General features: G+C 53.5%; 1 protein-coding gene across 4 annotated transcripts in view; it reads right to left on the bottom strand.

The window, feature by feature from the left end:
• Positions 1-17373, bottom strand: part of AGPAT3 (1-acylglycerol-3-phosphate O-acyltransferase 3) — a 98515-nt gene that overhangs the window by 9104 nt on the left and 72038 nt on the right. For all 4 annotated transcript variants that reach the window (XM_032629977.1, XM_032629976.1, XM_032629979.1 and 1 more), the window contains 5 exons: positions 9443-9612; positions 8678-8839; positions 7619-7772; positions 7023-7125; positions 2499-2574 (listed from right to left, as the gene is read on the bottom strand). In XM_032629977.1, coding sequence (XP_032485868.1) covers positions 2499-2574; positions 7023-7125; positions 7619-7772; positions 8678-8839; positions 9443-9612 — 665 coding nt within the window. The remainder of the gene's footprint in view (positions 1-2498; positions 2575-7022; positions 7126-7618; positions 7773-8677; positions 8840-9442; positions 9613-17373) is intronic.

Below are 17373 nucleotides of genomic sequence, written 5' to 3'. Positions count from 1 at the left end.
GCGCCGTGGGCTCAGTAGTTGCAGCACACGGGCTTAGTTGCCCCGCAGTATGTGGGATCTTAGTTCCCCGACCAGGGATCGAACCCACGTCCCCTGCATTGGAAGGTGGATTCTTAACCACTGGACCACCAGGGAAGTCCCTTCAAACTTTTAAAACTTGACCCTGATCCAGAGATGCATGGTCTTCTGCTGCCTCGTGCATACAACGTCTTCCGCCAGGTGACGCACACACACTCCAGTCCTTTTTATTTAGGTCTCCTTTTCTTCTGGAGAGTTCTATTGTTCTTGGAAATCACACATTTCATCCAAGTTTTCAAATGTAGGAGCATAAAGTTGTCATACTGCTCTCATACTACTTTCACTCCTTGCTCTTTGGTTGTGTCACCGTTTTTGTTCCCATTAATGCCGGCACTCTTGTTTAGTTGGTCTTGCCCAAGGCTTTCTATTTTATTAATATTTTTAAAGAAAAGCTTTTGGTGCAGTAGATTCACTCTTTTGTAGCTTTGCTTTGTGCTTAAATAATTTATGCTATTTTTATTTTCTTTGTTCTCTCTCTGGGTTCACTCTATCTTGTGTATGTTTGTATAATGTATATGTGTGCATATGTGTACACACATATATGTACATTATATACATTCTTTTTATCTATCCTATTCCAGACTTGGGTTTCTTGAAGCTGACGAAACCCATGTTCATCAATTCTAGAAGTTTTTTTTGTTTTGTTTTGTTTTTTTTGCGGTACACGGGCCTCCCACTGTTGTGGCCTCTACCGCTGTGGAGCACAGGCTCCGGACGCGCAGGCTCAGCGGCCATGGCTCACGGGCCCAGCCGCTCCGTGGAACGTGGGATCTTCCCGGACCGGGGCACGAACCCGCGTCCCCTGCATCGGCAGGCGGACTCTCAACCACTGCGCCACCAGGGGAGCCCCAATTTTAGAAGTATTATGGTGATCTCTGACAACTGCTCTTCACCATTCTTCCCACCTTCTCCTCTGGACTCCCTGTTATACTCTGGACCTCTGCTTATCCCCTGGATCTTTTAAACTTCCTTTTTACATTTTCTCTTCCTCTGTGCTGCATTCTGAGTAACGTCCTCAAAACCTGCCAGCTCACTAATTATCTCTCAGCTGTGTCTCATCTGTTAACTAAGATTTTGCCGTCAGTTAGTAGATTTCCATGCCTACACATTTTACCTGGTTTTTCTCAAATCTGTCTCATTTTTTAATCGGTCTTGTTCTTCTGTTTTCAGTCCCGTCTTTTTTGCTTAATCATTTCATACATACTGATTTGAGTCTCCCTGGCAGTTCCATTAGCTGAAGTTTCGGGAGGGTTTAATTTATCTGTTTGTCTGTTGTACTCGCCCATCGTGGATTCTGGTTATGAGCGCCTCTCCAGCAGAATTTTTCTGAAGAAATCTCGGGCAGCTTAGGTTTGGAGTCATGTTCTTCTAGTTTTCCACGTGCTTTTCTCAGGGGCTCTAGAGAGATTCACCTAAAACCACTTCTTATGCGGATCCTCTGAGCTCTGCTGTTAGTATGAATTCAACCCCCACAGCTGCGTGAGGACTGTGATTATGAATTACCAGGGAGGCGTTTAGAGACCGGGGCCGGGGGGGAGGGGTTGGAGGGGTGGGGGGAAGGCACCTTCAGAGTCACTTCCTATGCTGGCAGTTACATTTTCCAGTTTAACCACTTCAGGGCAAAACTCCCAGAGGGTCCCAGCTTCATCAGGGTCTTCAGTTCCAACTTGCAGCCCCAAGTGAGGTCAAATCTTTGTTCTCTGCTTCCGTGTAGCATTAAAACTCAAGCCTTCAGGTTGGGTGGACCAGCAAACTCCTGGAGCTTCAGCTCACAGCCTTCCCACCTGGATTTCAGTCCCACCTCCTCTTTTGCTCCCTAGAGATTTCCCTTACTTTCTTCAGCACTTGTCAATGCGTCTAAAAGGATACGTGTTTTATCCTAGAAGGACTTTCTGATTATCCAAGCCTCCCCTGTTGCTGAAGATGATAACCTAGTGTCCTGTTTGTTTGTGTGCATAAAATAAACTTTATACACACAGTATAAAGGTGGGGGTGAGGCATGTTGGGGGGGATGGAGGAGGGACCGGGTGGGGTCATCCTAAGAAGCCCGTCCCATCATCTATATTGTGCCTTACCTATTAAATCACATATATACACATACACACGTACATAATGAGTGTTATATGTCTAATTTCTTTTACATGAAAAAATGAAACAAACGTGATAAAATGTTAGTGCCAATGGTTATACAAGCATTATGATATCCGTTACACTTTTCTCTAGTTTGTTAATTCCTCAAAAGTTAGGAAAAATGAAAGACGAAGAAGAGGATTGGAAAGAAGAATTTGAGAGTGGCACAGCACTCCCGTCTCCAGAGGAAGCCAATGTGCCACCTGCCTGCCCTGTTAGCTGCCCCTTCGAAACCTCTTCGTGAGACCCCGAGAAGAGGGTGGGGTGTGGGGAGAGCTGAGCGCCCTTACCTTCTCCTGGTAGAGTTTATGAAGCCACTGAGCCGCTTCCTTTTCATCCAGCGGGATCTCTTCCAGAGGAAATCTCCTGTTTTATTAAGAAGATTGAAAGCAAATTGAATTACCAGATGACATCAAACTGAAAAGAGGAAAAATAAATCATTATACATCAGGGTTACTTGTCAGCCCTGCCTTTTCTATTCAAATCTGACTCTCAATTTCTAAAGACACACACACATCAAAGTAACTTCTCGGGCATTCCCCCATGCCCGGTGGGACTCCAGGGAACCACGGAGGGGCCGGGAGGTGCTTCATGTGCCCGGGAGCGCGGAAGCCTCGCCCGGGGACACCCAGAAGCACTGAGCCGAGCAGATTGCGCCCCCAGCTCCGTTGGGAAAACTGACCGTTCATTAAGCAGTTTTGGTCTTTCTTAATAGTTTGTTCTTTGGGAGTGACCACGGCTGAGTGTCTGTTATGAGGCAAAGAAGAGTTTGTGTTTCACAAATGAAATCCGTTTGCTTCAAGTATGAAAAGCATTTTCGAGATTTCGAAACTTTAATCTCAATTAACAAACGGCTGGCGTCAATGATGACACTGACCTCTGTACAAGCCCTATCGCCAGCTGAATTACCAGCCCCTCGTACAAGGGGAGGCGTCTACCCGGTAACACAAGGAGGACAAGGACCGCTTTCTACGGCAACTGTAGTACCTCGGGATCGCCAGGAGGGGCCGCTGAGCGCACGTGTGAGCAACAGTAATTTAACAAGGGACCGCGGTCATCACGGGGGCTGGCTGCCCACCTCAGAGGGCCCAGGGTGAGAGCAGAGCCACGAGAAAAGTCCACGGCCAGAGGCAAATCTCCATGTTTTTAGGGATCTCAACGTTTTTGGTTTTTAAAATAAATTTATTTTTATTTATTTATGTTTGGCTGCGTTGGGTCTTCGTTGCTGCGTGTGGGCTTTCTCTAGTTGCGGTGAGCGGGGGCTACTCTTCGGTGTGGTGCTTTTCATTCCGGTGGCTTCTCTTGTTGCGGAGCACGGGCTCTAGGCACGCAGGCTTCAGTAGTTGTGGCCTGCGGGCTCTAGAGTGCAGGCTCAGTAGTTGTGGCGCACAGGCTCAGTAGTTGTGGCACGCAGGCTCTAGAGCGCAGGCTCAGTAGTTGTGGCGCACGGGCTCATTAGTTGTGGCTCGTGGGCTCTAGAGCACAGGCTCAGTAGTTGTGGCGCACAGGCTCAGTAGTTGTGGCTTGTGGGCTCTAGAGCGAGGCTCAGTAGTTGTGGTGCACAGGCTTCTTATTATGGTGGCTTCTTTTGTTGTGGAGCACGGGCTCTAGGCGCGTGGGCTTCAGTAGTTGTGGCACACAGGCTCAGTAGTTGTGGCACGCAGGCTCTAGAGTGCAGGCTCCAGTAGTTGTGGCACACAGGCTCAGTAGTTGTGGCACGCGGGCTCTAGAGCGCAGGCTCAGTAGTTGTGCAGCACGGGCTTAGTTCCTCTGCTGCATGTGGGATCTTCCCGGACCAGGGCTCGAACCCATGTCCCCTGCATTGGCGGGCGGATTCTTAACCACTGCGCCACGAAAAAGCCCAAAGCCCTACCTTCTTGTCTCTAAAAGTTGAGAGCTTTGGATTTTGTGGGTTATACCTATCCATCTTTACCATCCATCTTGTAAAACTTCCCAGTTTTACAAGCACACACGCAACCAGACATCCAAGCGATGCTGGGCCACATGTCACGCAGCCTCTGGGAGACCCCGCTGTACGCTCAGAGGAGAGAAGACGACTTAGAACCTCCTGTAAACAAAACGGTTTGACTCTGTGGACCCGAAAGGTGCTGGGGACCTCCAGGAGTACACGGTGAGAAGCAGCGCTTGAAGGGTTTGCCACAGGTGCTGTCTCAGGAAGGGAAGGAAGTTGGAAGGGGTCTGTCCACAGAGGGACGACGGCCCACAGTGTCAAACTCACGTGACTGTTCTCCCCTGATTTCACATTACCACGTACAGGTTCTGTTGTATGTCTGTTATATGCAGGACAAAATATATAAAATAAGAGTTTTAAATGATGAGATAAAACATAAATACAACTCTGGAGTTGACTCCACTTTGAGGACGCTGGCCCCAACTGCCAGCATGGACACAGGAGAGCCTCAAGTCACCATCCCCAAGGCCCTGGCCCGGTCTCAGGCCCCCGGGGAAATGAGGCCCAACTCCACTGGCTCACGGGAACCTTGTCTTCTTTGATTACAGGTATGTTTTGGGATATTGCTTTTACTCAAGACACCCGTTTGGTGATACAAAACAGTAAGTTGAAACTTTCAGAAACTCTAAGAATATATTTATTAAAATATGATTGGGTGAAATACAGCCTCACATTTTCTGCAACGAAGGGGAAAACGAGCAGATTAAAGCACCACTCCTCTCCAGCTGGAGCTGGGTGCCCACGTGGAGGGGCGCTATAGCCTGGATGGAGGGTGGTGTGAGCATTGGCCTGCAGCTGGACCAGGCGGGCTCCCCCAGCTGTGCCACCTACCAGCTCTGATCATGGGTGGCTAAGGCTGCCAGAGCCCTCCTAGCCAGGGACAAGAGCAGGATCTGCCTCTGAGGGCTCCCGTGAGGATGACCGGGACCATCCAGGGCCCCAGAAAAATCACCCGTTCCCTGTTGGCCACCAGTGGTCAGCCCCCGGCCAGGGGTTCTAGAGAACTAAGGGCAAGGGTCCTGGGCTCTCCCTTGATCCCCGGATGGAACAGGAGACCCTACAGTGACTTTGAGCTAGTCCTCTGTGAACGTCAGAGGGAAAAAGCCACCCAGCTTCCTGTTTATCTTCACAGACTTATTCCTGGAAACTTCCTACACTGGGGCAGGAGAACTGAGTGGTATTTTTTTTTTTAAACTTGTCCTGGCTCAAGCTCTCAAGAAAGAGGGCCGGTCAGAGCCTCCTTGGGTCAGACTGAGCAGGATGGACACCAAGTCGGTGGCGGTCAGTGGCCGACACGGGGCCGACACAGAGACGGGGCTATGCGGCTTATACACACAGGAACGTCCTGCCTTTCTGGGCACATGTGAGTGAAACAGGAGACTGGCGAGTTCAAACAGGACGATCCAGACAACACATGGACCTGGAAGGCCTGCCTGGAATTAGGCCTGGGGCTGGAATCAGGTCAGAGCACCACTTAATGAATAGAGCAGCCCCCAGGCTGTGCCTTAAGGTAAAAGGACTCCTGGGTGGATTATCTTCTCTTCATGAGGCAGAAAACACGGAGCGTCAGAGAGTGGCGTGGCGGAGAGACTCAGCGACCTCCGGCCGCAGCCCTAGTCCCTGACCTTGATCTTGTGTTACAGACATGGAACCCGCTCTCCCAGTGGAGCCTCAGGCTCTGCCGGTGGCCCTGGACGTCTGGACATTTCACCAAGACCACGAGTCACTGGGGATGGAACCCCAAAGGGATTCTGTTCCCCTCTGACCCTGAGATCCCTGCCCCTCTGGGCCAAAGCCACCAGTGCCAGCAAAAGTCACTCCATAAGCAGTGCAGCGTGAGGCCGTAATGTTCCTCGGGAGGGACACCCTACATTGATCAGCTCAGAGAGATGCAGGGTTTCTATCAGGGGTGAAAGGTCAGCACCGTGGGGGGGCGGGGAGGGGGCGGAGTCAGCCACAAGGGCTTCCCCGGAGGTGGGAGGACAGGGTGCAGGTGGCCTCTCCCATTATGGCCCAACAAACTGCAGAGAAAGACGGTCACTTTGTCATTTCCCTTCCTCTGCTCCCAGAGTGGCGCCTGCAGCCCCGCCCGCTGAGCAGGTTTCTGCCTCTTCAGCAGTGAATCCTTTCAGAAGCTCCCTTCTCTCTGATCCCTCTACCCCCTTCCTATGCATACAGCAGACACGCAATAAATGCTCACTGCACAGACCAACGGGAATAGTTTCTGATGACCTGGGGACATTTTAAGGGCCATATGGGGCCCCTCCTCGGGCTGAGTTTCGCTTCTGGGGCATCCTAAAGTGTCCCACGGGGGCCATCCAGAGCTGCCCTGCGTTCACCAGTTCAGTTCGGGCGGGGCTGCCTCTGAGCCAATGGGGTGGAGGCTGGCTGGGTGGAACCTCCCAGCTCAGACCAGGCAGCCAGGAGCCCGAAGCCCAGCACGTGGCCCTGACCCCACCTTCTCTCCCAGGTGGTCTGCGTGGCTGTACACCATGAAAAGGGGGACACATGTGCATCCCATTCAGACGGGGACAGCTTGTCCTTCTCCTGTCTATTAAAGTCCTACTTGCTGTCCAAGTTTTAGCTCAGAAGCCTCCTCCAAAAAGCCTCTGCTCTCTCCAGTGGGAGGGGTCACGCCTCCCTTGGAGCTTCTGGAACATTCCTCCTGTAAGTCGCACCCACTCCTTTGCCCTGTACTGTCCCCACCGTATGCCTGCCCTGGAGGGTGGAATGCCGGCCACCTCCACATGGGGGCCGCCGGGAGGCAGCCAGGAGGTGGGAGGAGCTGGCTCCAGTCCCACCCACCTGCCAGCCCCGCCCCTGTGGGCACCTGTCTGCTCACCTCACACACATATCCGCCTCGTACTTCTTCCCGTAGAGGATCCCCAGCAAAGACGGGTTCTTGTTTCCTCGGAAGTTCAGTGTGACGTCGTAGACAGCTGCGACTGCAGGGAGAGGGGCAGAGGGTGACAGGTGCCAGCTGACATTCTGCAGCAGGGCCACCGTGGTTGACCTGGATTGCTCCTTTTGCCACTTCTCCTCTCTTATCAGGGCATTTAGTTGAGTCACATCTACCGTACTTACGGGCACGTTCGTGTTTAAAGAGACCGTTTCCTATCCATCCTGTCCTTTGTCCCTTTCATCTTGCCTTCCTTTTGGATTAACTGGATATATATTTTTTCCTTTATAAGGTTTTCAGTTATATACCTTTTTTATTATCATTTTAGTTGTTTCCCACTAACTAGTATTTTATCACCTCAAAAAATGATACGAGAATCTTACAACACGTAAATCTGAGTACTCAGTTCTCCCTTTAACGCCACTGGCATCCTGTATTTTACACGGGACTCACCGATCTGGTTTTTGGCAAATCACTGACTTCGCGTCTTGCTTTGCTTGGAGCCTGGGCTGGAGACAGTCCCAGCGGGTGGCTCTTACCTGTCCCACGGAGGCACTGGACCGCGGTGGTGAAGCCCTTGGTCCGAGGCAGCAGGTGGTACTTGAGGACGGGCAGCCCTTTGGAGGCGGCCACCTCCATGCTGACCCGATGCTTCTTCTCCGTGAAGCGCGTGCCCTCACAGTACAGGAGAAACTAAGACACAGACAGGGGACGGAGGTCAGGGCGGTGCTGGCGACCGGGACTGGAGCCCGACAGGCTCCTTATCGCCCGTGTACGTGCCCCCGCCTGGCGGCAAAGTCTTGTGGAAATGTCGCCCCCCAGCGACCAGAGCGGGGTATGACCAGAGATGCCGCAATCACACTCCGCCCACGACTCCTTCACAGACAGCAACAGCCCTGCACCTGTTCTCAGGGAATGAAAAGACACTTCCCGGAGAGAGTGAGACAAGGTATCCCTAGGCAGCAGCCTTCCGATGGCGAGTGGAAAACAAAGTCTTCTATCCCTTTGCCTTGGTGAGTTACAGACACCAAATAAGGAACTGCCGTCAGAGACCGGAAATGATATGCAAACCGATCGATACCGATCATTTCAGATGGCTGTCCATCAAATAACTCCATCCAGGGGCTCAGAAAGGACCACCAGAGCCCCGGCCCCCAGGGCCCTTCCCTGCCCTTGAAGGGTGGCTGTTTTAAGTACAGCGCAAACCTTCTAACAACTGAAGTCCACGTCGACCCACAGAACTATCGCTCACGAGGGCTTGTCCTGAGCCCTGACTCGGCGGAACAGCCTGGGCGCTGGGCAGACGGCCCGCTAACGTCTCCAGGGAGCCCCCGGCTCAGCCGAGCAGGCTCTGCTCTGAGTGGGGCCGGGTGTGAGGGGCGGCGGTGCCCCTGGCGCGGCGGGTCCCACCTGGGGCAGGTGGAAGCAGGTGGTCCAAGAGGGGTTCCCAAGCCTGCAGGCTCAGAGGGGCGGGGCCCCGCCCTCCTCAGACAGCTTCCCTGGTGCTCAGAGGCTCTTGCCGGCTCACCACTAAGAACTCAGGCTGCGCCCCTGAGACTCAAGACAACACAGTCCGTGTGGCTTCACCCCTCACTCACCCACACGTATTCGGGGTAGTCAGCCAGGCGCCTCAGCCCTTTGATGACGGCTTCCCGGTCTTCCTCCCATTTCCGTTTGCAGAACACGATCTCCAGGAAGTACCACGTCCAGCCGATGAGGGGCACGTAAAGCAGCTCCCTTTTAGCCAGGACTTTGGAACTCTGGGGGGAGGGCAGAGCAGCTGGCGCATCAGGACCACAAGGTCCCCGAGGGCACGCCCCCGCAGGCCACCCCCAGGACCGGCTGTCCTTGGGAGACCCCGCCTCTGAGTGTGACGCTCTAGATAAGCATGGACCCAGAGTGCAGGCGCCACCAGATGGGGAAAGCGCGGGCAGGCGGGCAGCAGGGGAGCCAAGGACCTAGAGGTTGCGCTGGCCGCCAGGCCCGGGGCTCCCCGAGGAAGATGCCGGGGCCGCCACGCACTGCGCTTCCACCGCAGGGGACCCCTCATCCTGTCTCATCGGAGGCAGCTGAGCCAAGCGGGGGAGGAAGGAGTTGAGAGGAAACGCAGTGACACCTGGTCTCATGAGCAAGCCCTGGGGCAGCTGGGGGCAGCTGGGGGCAGCCTGCAGCAGTCCCAGGTGCCCTGAGGTCAGCCATGCTGGGACTCCTAGCTTGGAGGGACCAGGGGCTAAACCAGAGGGAAGGCCAGACCCCAGGGAGCCATGCCAGCACCTCCCTGGGACCCCATGTCACTTACCCCACCCTCCTGCGACCCCCGCATATCACAGCCCACTCCCTCCCGGGAACCCCACATCGCTCACCCCCAGCACGCCGAAGCGCTCACACATGGTCCACCCACAGAGGAAGTCGATCTCGAAGTTGTGGTTCAGGATGATGACTACGTGCTCCTTCCCGAAGTGGCCCACCGTGGCCTGGTCGGTGAACAGGGTGCACTCCGTGCGTGACCACCACTCCAGAAGCATGACCAGCTCTGAGGACACACAGGGAGAGACGTCGGCGAGGTGCGGACCGCCGCACTCCGGGCCGGGCCCCCCGCCTCTGCTCCCTGACGTGGGCAGGGCTTGTACGGGATCGGCCAGACTGGCATTTTCGGCTAGCAATGAGTTTTGATGGTTTATGTTTATGTTTAAAATGAAGTTTTCTGAAATTCTAATTACGCTTCTCTAAGCAAAAGTCAGGGGAGAAGTCAAACGAACGCAGAAGAGATGGAGGAGGGAACCCGTTTTAGGTGGAAGTTTTTCTGACCAACATATCTAAAGGACTTGATTTAAACCATTTTTTCTTAAAAATCAGATCTTCGCTTTTCTTAAAAATCAAATGCCCCATAGGATGGCGTGGTGAGCAAAGCATTCGCTTATTGAGAGAATGCACCATCAGCGTATATTACTGTTATCATCAACAGCCACGAGTTACTGAATACCGGCAGGATACCACGTGCTCTGCTATGTAAATTACACAAGTTAAGTCATCTACTCCTCAGGCGACTTGGGTTAGTGCTACATCATTCCCAAAGCACAGATAAAAAGCGGTGGAGTTCCAATCTCAGCCCAGAGCCCGGGGCTCTGTGGGAAGTTTCGGAGGAAGCTTAAAAACACAGAAATAGACGAATAAACTAGGGTCCTCCTCGGGCTACAAAGGGGTCCTCAGTTTATGTACGTTAAGTACTGTAACCCTTACCCACGTTACTCTTTACAAGAGTTTAGGTGGATACCTTTATCGTCATGTCCGACTGCAGTTCTCACAGGTGCTCTGCACTGACGGGATAGCACACGTTCAGTCCCCAGCAGAGCAGGAAGGGGAGGCTGCAGGCCCACAGCCAGCCAGCATCACACCCACCGCGGCCAGGCGCCCGAGGAGGGTGGCCTCAGACCAGGAAGTATGGCTCCCAGGCTCAGGACGCCCACCAGACAGCCTGTCCTTTGTTTGCTGGACACCAAGCCATCGGTTTTCCGGAGACTGGCCCTTGGGGAGGGAGGCCAGGGAAGCCTGATGGGGCAGGACAGCCCAGTGCTTAGACAGTGGGCTCTGAGCCTGACTGCCTGAGCCTCGGTTTCCCTGTTGACAGGAGACAACAGTGGCTTCCTCACAGGGCTGTGGGGGACTGGATGGGACTCGGCACGGGGCCTGGTTTCTCCTTCCACTTAGTGTCCCCACCAGCCCAGGTGGAAGTTGGGGGACACACAGCTCCACCCCATGTGCTGGCGTCTGCACTTCCTTTTCTACACAAGGCGGGGACTGGACGGAAGGCCGACTCTCAGGTAATACCTGAACACTCTCGAACCACAAACCGCGGTCCTTCCTACCCTCGGGGCAGTCCGAGGAGGGGTCATAAAGAGGTCAGCTCCAGGACATGCTCGCCATAAGCTTCATCAACGGACCAGAGAGGGCTCTGAGGGGACGCAGGCCAGGTCAACAGAGGCAAACTCCCCCCCGGGATGAACCTGTTAGCCTGGCGACTTCCAGCCGGCATTCAAGGCACGAATAAAGACCCAAGGAATGGAAAGACAAGAGGCCCTGGACAGACGGTCTCCGAAGAGGATTTACAGATGGCCGGCAAGCACACGAGTAGATGCTCGGCATCACCAGTCGTCGGGAGAGTGCAGGCCAAAGCCACGGCGAGGCAACCACGTCACACGCACCAGGACGCTGTCATCTAACAGACAGTAAATAGCAGGTGCTGGTGCGGAGAGGGCGCCTAGGACCCCTGACGCTGCTGGTGGGGACGTAAAAGGTGCAGCCGCATTGGAAAACTATGTTCCAGACAGGGTAACCAGAGGACCCAGCAATGGCACCACTAGGTAGATGCCCAAGAGAAGTGAGGACGCGGGAACGTGGGCCTCACACGAACAGGCAGTGCGTATCCATACAGGGTGACGTCTTGCAGTGACGCGGGAACGTGGGCCTCACACGAACAGGCAGTGCGTATCCATACAGGGTGACGTCTTGCAGTGACGCGGGAACGTGGGCCTCACACGAACAGGCAGTGCGTATCCATACAGGGTGACGTCTTGCAGTGACGCGGGAACGTGGGCCTCACACGAACAGGCAGTGCGTATCCATACAGGGTGACGTCTTGCAGTGACGCGGGAACGTGGGCCTCACACGAACAGGCAGTGCGTATCCATACAGGGTGACGTCTTGCAGTGACGCGGGAACGTGGGCCTCACACGAACAGGCAGTGCGTATCCATACAGGGTGACGTCTTGCAGTGACGCGGGAACGTGGGCCTCACACGAACAGGCAGTGCGTATCCATACAGGGTGACGTCTTGCAGTGACGCGGGAACGTGGGCCTCACACGAACAGGCAGTGCGTATCCATACAGGGTGACGTCTTGCAGTGACGCGGGAACGTGGGCCTCACACGAACAGGCAGTGCGTATCCATACAGGGTGACGTCTTGCAGTGACGCGGGAACGTGGGCCTCACACGAACAGGCAGTGCGTATCCATACAGGGTGACGTCTTGCAGTGACGTGGGAACGTGGGCCTCACACGCACTACGGTGTGGACGAACCTTGGAAACACTGAGCTCCGAGTGAAAGGAGTCAGACACGACCACACGCTGCATGGTTCCATTTGCATGAAATGTGCAGAAGAGGCAAAGCCACCGAGACAGGAGGCAGAATAGTGACTGCCGGGGCTGGGGAGGGGGCAGAATGGAGGCGTGACCACTTCTTTATGGGGTGAAAATGTTCTATGATTAGACTGTGCTGATGGGCACATGACTCTATGAATACACTAAAACCGCCGGACCGCATGCTTTAAGTGGGTGAATTTCACCCCCCCCCCCGCCCCCGATAGCTGTTTAAGAATTACAAAGCAGACGGAAACAGGGACTTTCCGGGTGCTCCAGTGGTTAAGGCTCCGCACTCCCCACGCAGGGGGCCCGGCTTCGATCCCTGGTCAGGGAACTAGATCCCACATGCCGCAACTAAGACCCGGCACAGCCCGATAAATAAACATTAAAAGAAAAAGAAATAAAGAGGCCCAAGGTTAGGCTGAGCCGTCCATCCGGAAGCACAGGCAGCTGCTGGGGGCTTGGTGAACACCCCACCCAGGCGGCGGGGACCAGGGCTGAGACAGGCCTGCGTGCAGCTCGGCGATGGCCTGTTCCTGTCCCTTTCTCGATGACGGAGGCCTGGGCGAACCTCCGTGTGTCAGCTGGTCAAGTAAGAGCCTGTGGCTGACTGAAACCACTGCTTCTGAAGCAATGTGCTTGGGAACAAGGAAGGGTTTATTCATTATTGTAGCGAGGACATATATTTTATTTATTTATTTTTGGCTGCACTGGGTCTTCGTTGCTGCGCGTGGGCTTTCTCTAGTTGAGGCGAGCTGTGGCTTCTCTTGTTGCGGAGCACGGGCTCTAGGCTCACAGGCTTCAGTAGTTGTGGCTCGCAGGCTCCGGTAGTTGTGACGCACGGGCTTAGTTGCTCCAAGGCACGTGGGATCTTCCCGGACCAGGGCTCGAACCCGTGTCCCCTGCGTTGGCAGGCGGATTCCTAACCACTGCGCCACCAGGGAAGCCTGAAGTGAGGACATTTAACTTGAGGCCTACCCTCCTCACAGATTCCGAGTGGACAGTACAGTACTGGTAACTGCGGGCCTCTAGAACTTACTCACTGTGTGTAACTGGCGCTGCACACCCACCTGACAGCGCTCGCCCCTTCCCCTCCCCCAGCCCCGGCAGCCCCCATTCTCTCCTCTGCTTCCCTGAGCTCGATTACGTTAGGCCCCTCATATAAGAAGGACAAGCGCAGTCTGTCCTTCTGTGACTGGCTCCGCCACATCTTGTCCTCCAAGTTCACCCATGTTGTCACATATGGCAGGATTTCCTTTCTAAAGGCTGAATAAAATTCTCTTGTACGCAGAGACCACATTTTGCGCATCTGTTCGTCCGCTGATGGACACTGACGTTGTTTCCACACCTTGGCTATTGTGAACGATGCTGCAGTGAACGCTGCGGTGTGGCCGTCTCTTTGATGGGGAAATCCTGCGATGCTTTCTCACCACAAGTCTGAGAGGAATCAATACAGCCTCAACCCACTGACGTAAAAATCACCCGGCAGGGAGGGTGGCGGCCTGGATGAGCTGCTCCGACCTGCGGGCCCCTCGTCCAAGGAGCAGGGACCTCAGCCGTCCTCTGGGGAGGATGCAGAGCCCGCAGGGGGTGCTCAGGACCCCAGTGAACCCGGCTCTCCCGGCCGTCCCTGTGTGTGATGGAGGAAGCCCTGGACGAAGCGAATAGGGGTGCGAGTCTAAAACCCCCACAGACACGGAATTTTCTAAAAAAGCTACCTTTCAAAGTCATTTCTTCACTTAGGCCTGACAACACGTGCCTCACGCACGTGGGCACTGACGCCGCATCTAAAGGCTCCTTGTTTCCACGACCGCCTCCCAGGATGACCTGCAAATCACGCTGCAGGACACCACAGCGCCGGCTCAGAGCTGCCACCTGCGGGGGACGGACCACATCCGCTGGCCACTCACAGGTGGAAAGGACGCCGGAGCTGCGACCCCGTGGCACCGTCCAGGCACACGAGGACCACTGCATGGGACTGTGCGCTCATCCCTGGGCGGCCTGCACGGGTACATGGCCTCCTCGCTACACGGCAGGCTTCTATGGGCGGGAGCTCTGGCCAGCAGCCAGGATGCAGGGGAGAAAGTGCTCATGGGGTGCCTTCCCCTGGCCGCACTTGGGACCTGGGCATTTCTGGTCCAGCGAGAGGTCTGGCCCAGGTGGGGCTGGTGAGCAGGACTGAACTGAAGACAGCACAGGCAGCCCCTGCAGGCATTTTACCCACCCCCCCCCCCACCACCCTGCCCGGAGAGTGAGCCCAGCAGAGGGCTGCCTGCAGGAAAGCGGCGTGTCGAGGCAGCTCTGTTCCACCAGGTGCCAGCATGGCCCGGTGGGCTGCTCAGCGCATTTCCAGTCACATCGGTCTCTCGTAGATCATAGATCATAGATCGCTACACACGCGGCCGGGGCTGGCGCTGTGAATGTGCTCACGGTCAATTTGGAGAATATGTTGAGTGAGGACTTTTTTTGTGATTTCCTTCATTCGAACATATGCTTGCCCTAACACACATGAGCAAGCCATGCTCTGCACATTCCAACGAATGAGTTTTTGGAAAATTCAAACGTGCCTACTAATGGTAATCGCTTACTGAACAGTGTCGTGTGCACATTCTATGCGCTCATTTAACCTTGATGGTCCAGCTGAGAGGCGCCGTCTCTATTTCACAGACGAGAAGGGTTAGAGCCTTGGCTGAGGTCAGCGGGGAGCCAGGGCCCCAGCCAGGCTGTCTGGTTCCACATCTGTGCCCCTGACACAGCACGAAGACTCCTCGGGCCTGAGGACGACGCGTCACCCTGGGCTCGGGGGGACAGCAAAAGACACCGGCAACACAGAATGAACATAGGGATGCTCGCAGAGCTGAAAAGAAAGCAGTGGTTCAGGGTCGTCTACACCAGGGGTCCCCAACCCCCGGGCCGCAAACTGGTGTTAGGAACCAGGCCGCACAGCAGGAGGTGAGTGGCTGGCCCGCTAGCGAACCCCATCGCTTGCATTACTGCTCTCCGTCCGCGGAAAAACTGTCGTCCACGAAACCGGTCTCTGGTGCCAAAAAGGTTGGGGACCGCTGGTCTCCACATTTGTGTGACCCTCGCTCACCCCACATGCCCACGGAATCGGGGAAAGGTTTCACCAGCTCAAATCCGGGAAGGACTCCTGCTCGTGTATTTAAGAAATGGACAAGTGGAGAAGCCCCCCAAATTCACCAGGTCCTGGGGGAAACTCTCACAGCATGTGGGTTCAGTGGGCACCTGTGTTCCTTCCAAATATTGGAGGATTTTACACCTCAAGTGTAACTTCTACCTCAAGTTTTCTTATTTTTGTGCTTTTTTATACTTTCTTGCCTTAAAAAATGAATTTGTCTTTGCTTTTTTAATCCATCTTTTTCAAATAGTTTAGAAGTTATGTTTGACTTCTGTTTTCTACCCTATACTTAGTTAACAGTCTTAAGGAAAGATCTCTGCTGTCTTCCTGACAAATACGAGAATGATGGAGTCCTAACTTTTGTCCCCACTCCTGACTGACAGACTGCCTGCCGCTGGTCCTGTCTGCTCTCAGCCACGCGGGTTGGGGCATCGTTACTATTTTATATGACTGTTTAGATTTACCTACTTACCAATTTCTCAGTCCACCAGTCTTTCTGGTAACTCAGACCCTACTTTTTCTGATAGCTTTTGTTCTTACTAAAGAATATTCTTTAAAAAAATTTCAGGTGACGATATACTCACTTTTTGTTTCCCTCAGGCTGTTTTATCTCAATCTCAGTCCTGAAAGGTCACTTTGCTGGATGTAGAGCTCTAGGCCGAGGCTGGAGACAGCCCACTCCCTCTGGCTCTGATAACATACGTTCTGCCGAGTCAGCTGGGAGTCTGTCAATCTTTGTAGGTGTTCTAGCTTTCTTTTCTGGGCGTTTTTAAGATCTTCTTTTTGTCTCTGGTGGTTTGTGATTTCTCTGTGCTGGGTCTAAGTGTGAATTTCTGCTTATATACCCTGCTTCGTATACATTTGCTTCCTAAAGCTACAGAATCTTGTTTTTCATCCGTTCGGGAAAATTCTCAGCCATCATTTCCTCCAATGGAGCTTACGCTTATTCTTTCCTTGGGTACAGGAGTCCAAGACCTGTTTCATAGACTTTCACTCTCCCCTTACATCTTTTAACTCCTGTTTTATATTTTTCATCTTGTCTTTCTACTGCAATCAGGATGATTTCTTCATAGTAATGTCCAGTTCACTCACTCTCTCATTAGCTGTATCTAATCTGTATCTAACCTAACCTGTAACATTCATTCACTAAGCTTTTACTTTTAAAAAATATTATAATTACAATTTTTATTCGCCAGAGTTTGGCTGTTTTGTAGCGTTTTAACTTCAGAATACTGCCGGAGGTGGAGTCTATGGTTTTCATCGAGTTGGCATTTGCCCTTTAGGTATGTACTCACCTCCCACGAGGGTGATACTCGTAAATACCTCACCTGTATGTCCTATATGGTAGGATTTCTAATTCTCCTTCTCACACACACACAAAGGTGGCCTTTTATTTAGGAAACTATCTCAGTTTATGCTATTTATTTATTGCAGTTCAGACTATTTATGGCTGGAAGCACAGGCGGGGCTGCCGCGCCTTGCGGGGGCGGGGGGGCGCGGGGGGGGTGGTGGTGCACACACCTGGGCGTGGACACTCGTACGGCCGCTTAGCTGCCGTCTTCCTGCTCCTGCACTGGGAGGGGTCACAGGGACAGGCACACAGACTCACCACTTCCCACAGGAAGTAACGTGTGTATTATTTTCTCTTCATTGTAAAAGAAACGTGTTCTTATGTTAAGAAGTGTACACAGCACACAGTATGAAATAAACATGAGTCCCCGCCTTCCTTCACTCCCGGGGTAGTTACGTTTTCTGTTCACCCTTCAGCTTTCTCTAAGCAGGGGTGGCCACGCACAAGTGCAGACACGTCACACACGTGTCTTAAAAGTAAACAAATGCAGAGCACCCTCTGTGCTTTGCTTTATCGCTTCCGTTTTCACTTAAAAATGTATCTTGAACTTGGCTCTCTATCAGGCCAGAGAGATTCTCCCTGTTGTTCTTAGTGGCCGTGTGGGATTCCATCCAGTGGACACACCACAGTTAGCTTCCATTAATGGGCATTTAGGCTGCTCAGT

The sequence above is a fragment of the Phocoena sinus genome, chromosome 4 (assembly GCF_008692025.1).
Source record: "Phocoena sinus isolate mPhoSin1 chromosome 4, mPhoSin1.pri, whole genome shotgun sequence".
NCBI classification, from domain to species: domain Eukaryota; kingdom Metazoa; phylum Chordata; class Mammalia; order Artiodactyla; family Phocoenidae; genus Phocoena; species Phocoena sinus.
The sequence above is the reverse complement of the archived record's forward strand: the minus strand, read 5'-3'. Positions and strand labels throughout refer to the sequence as shown.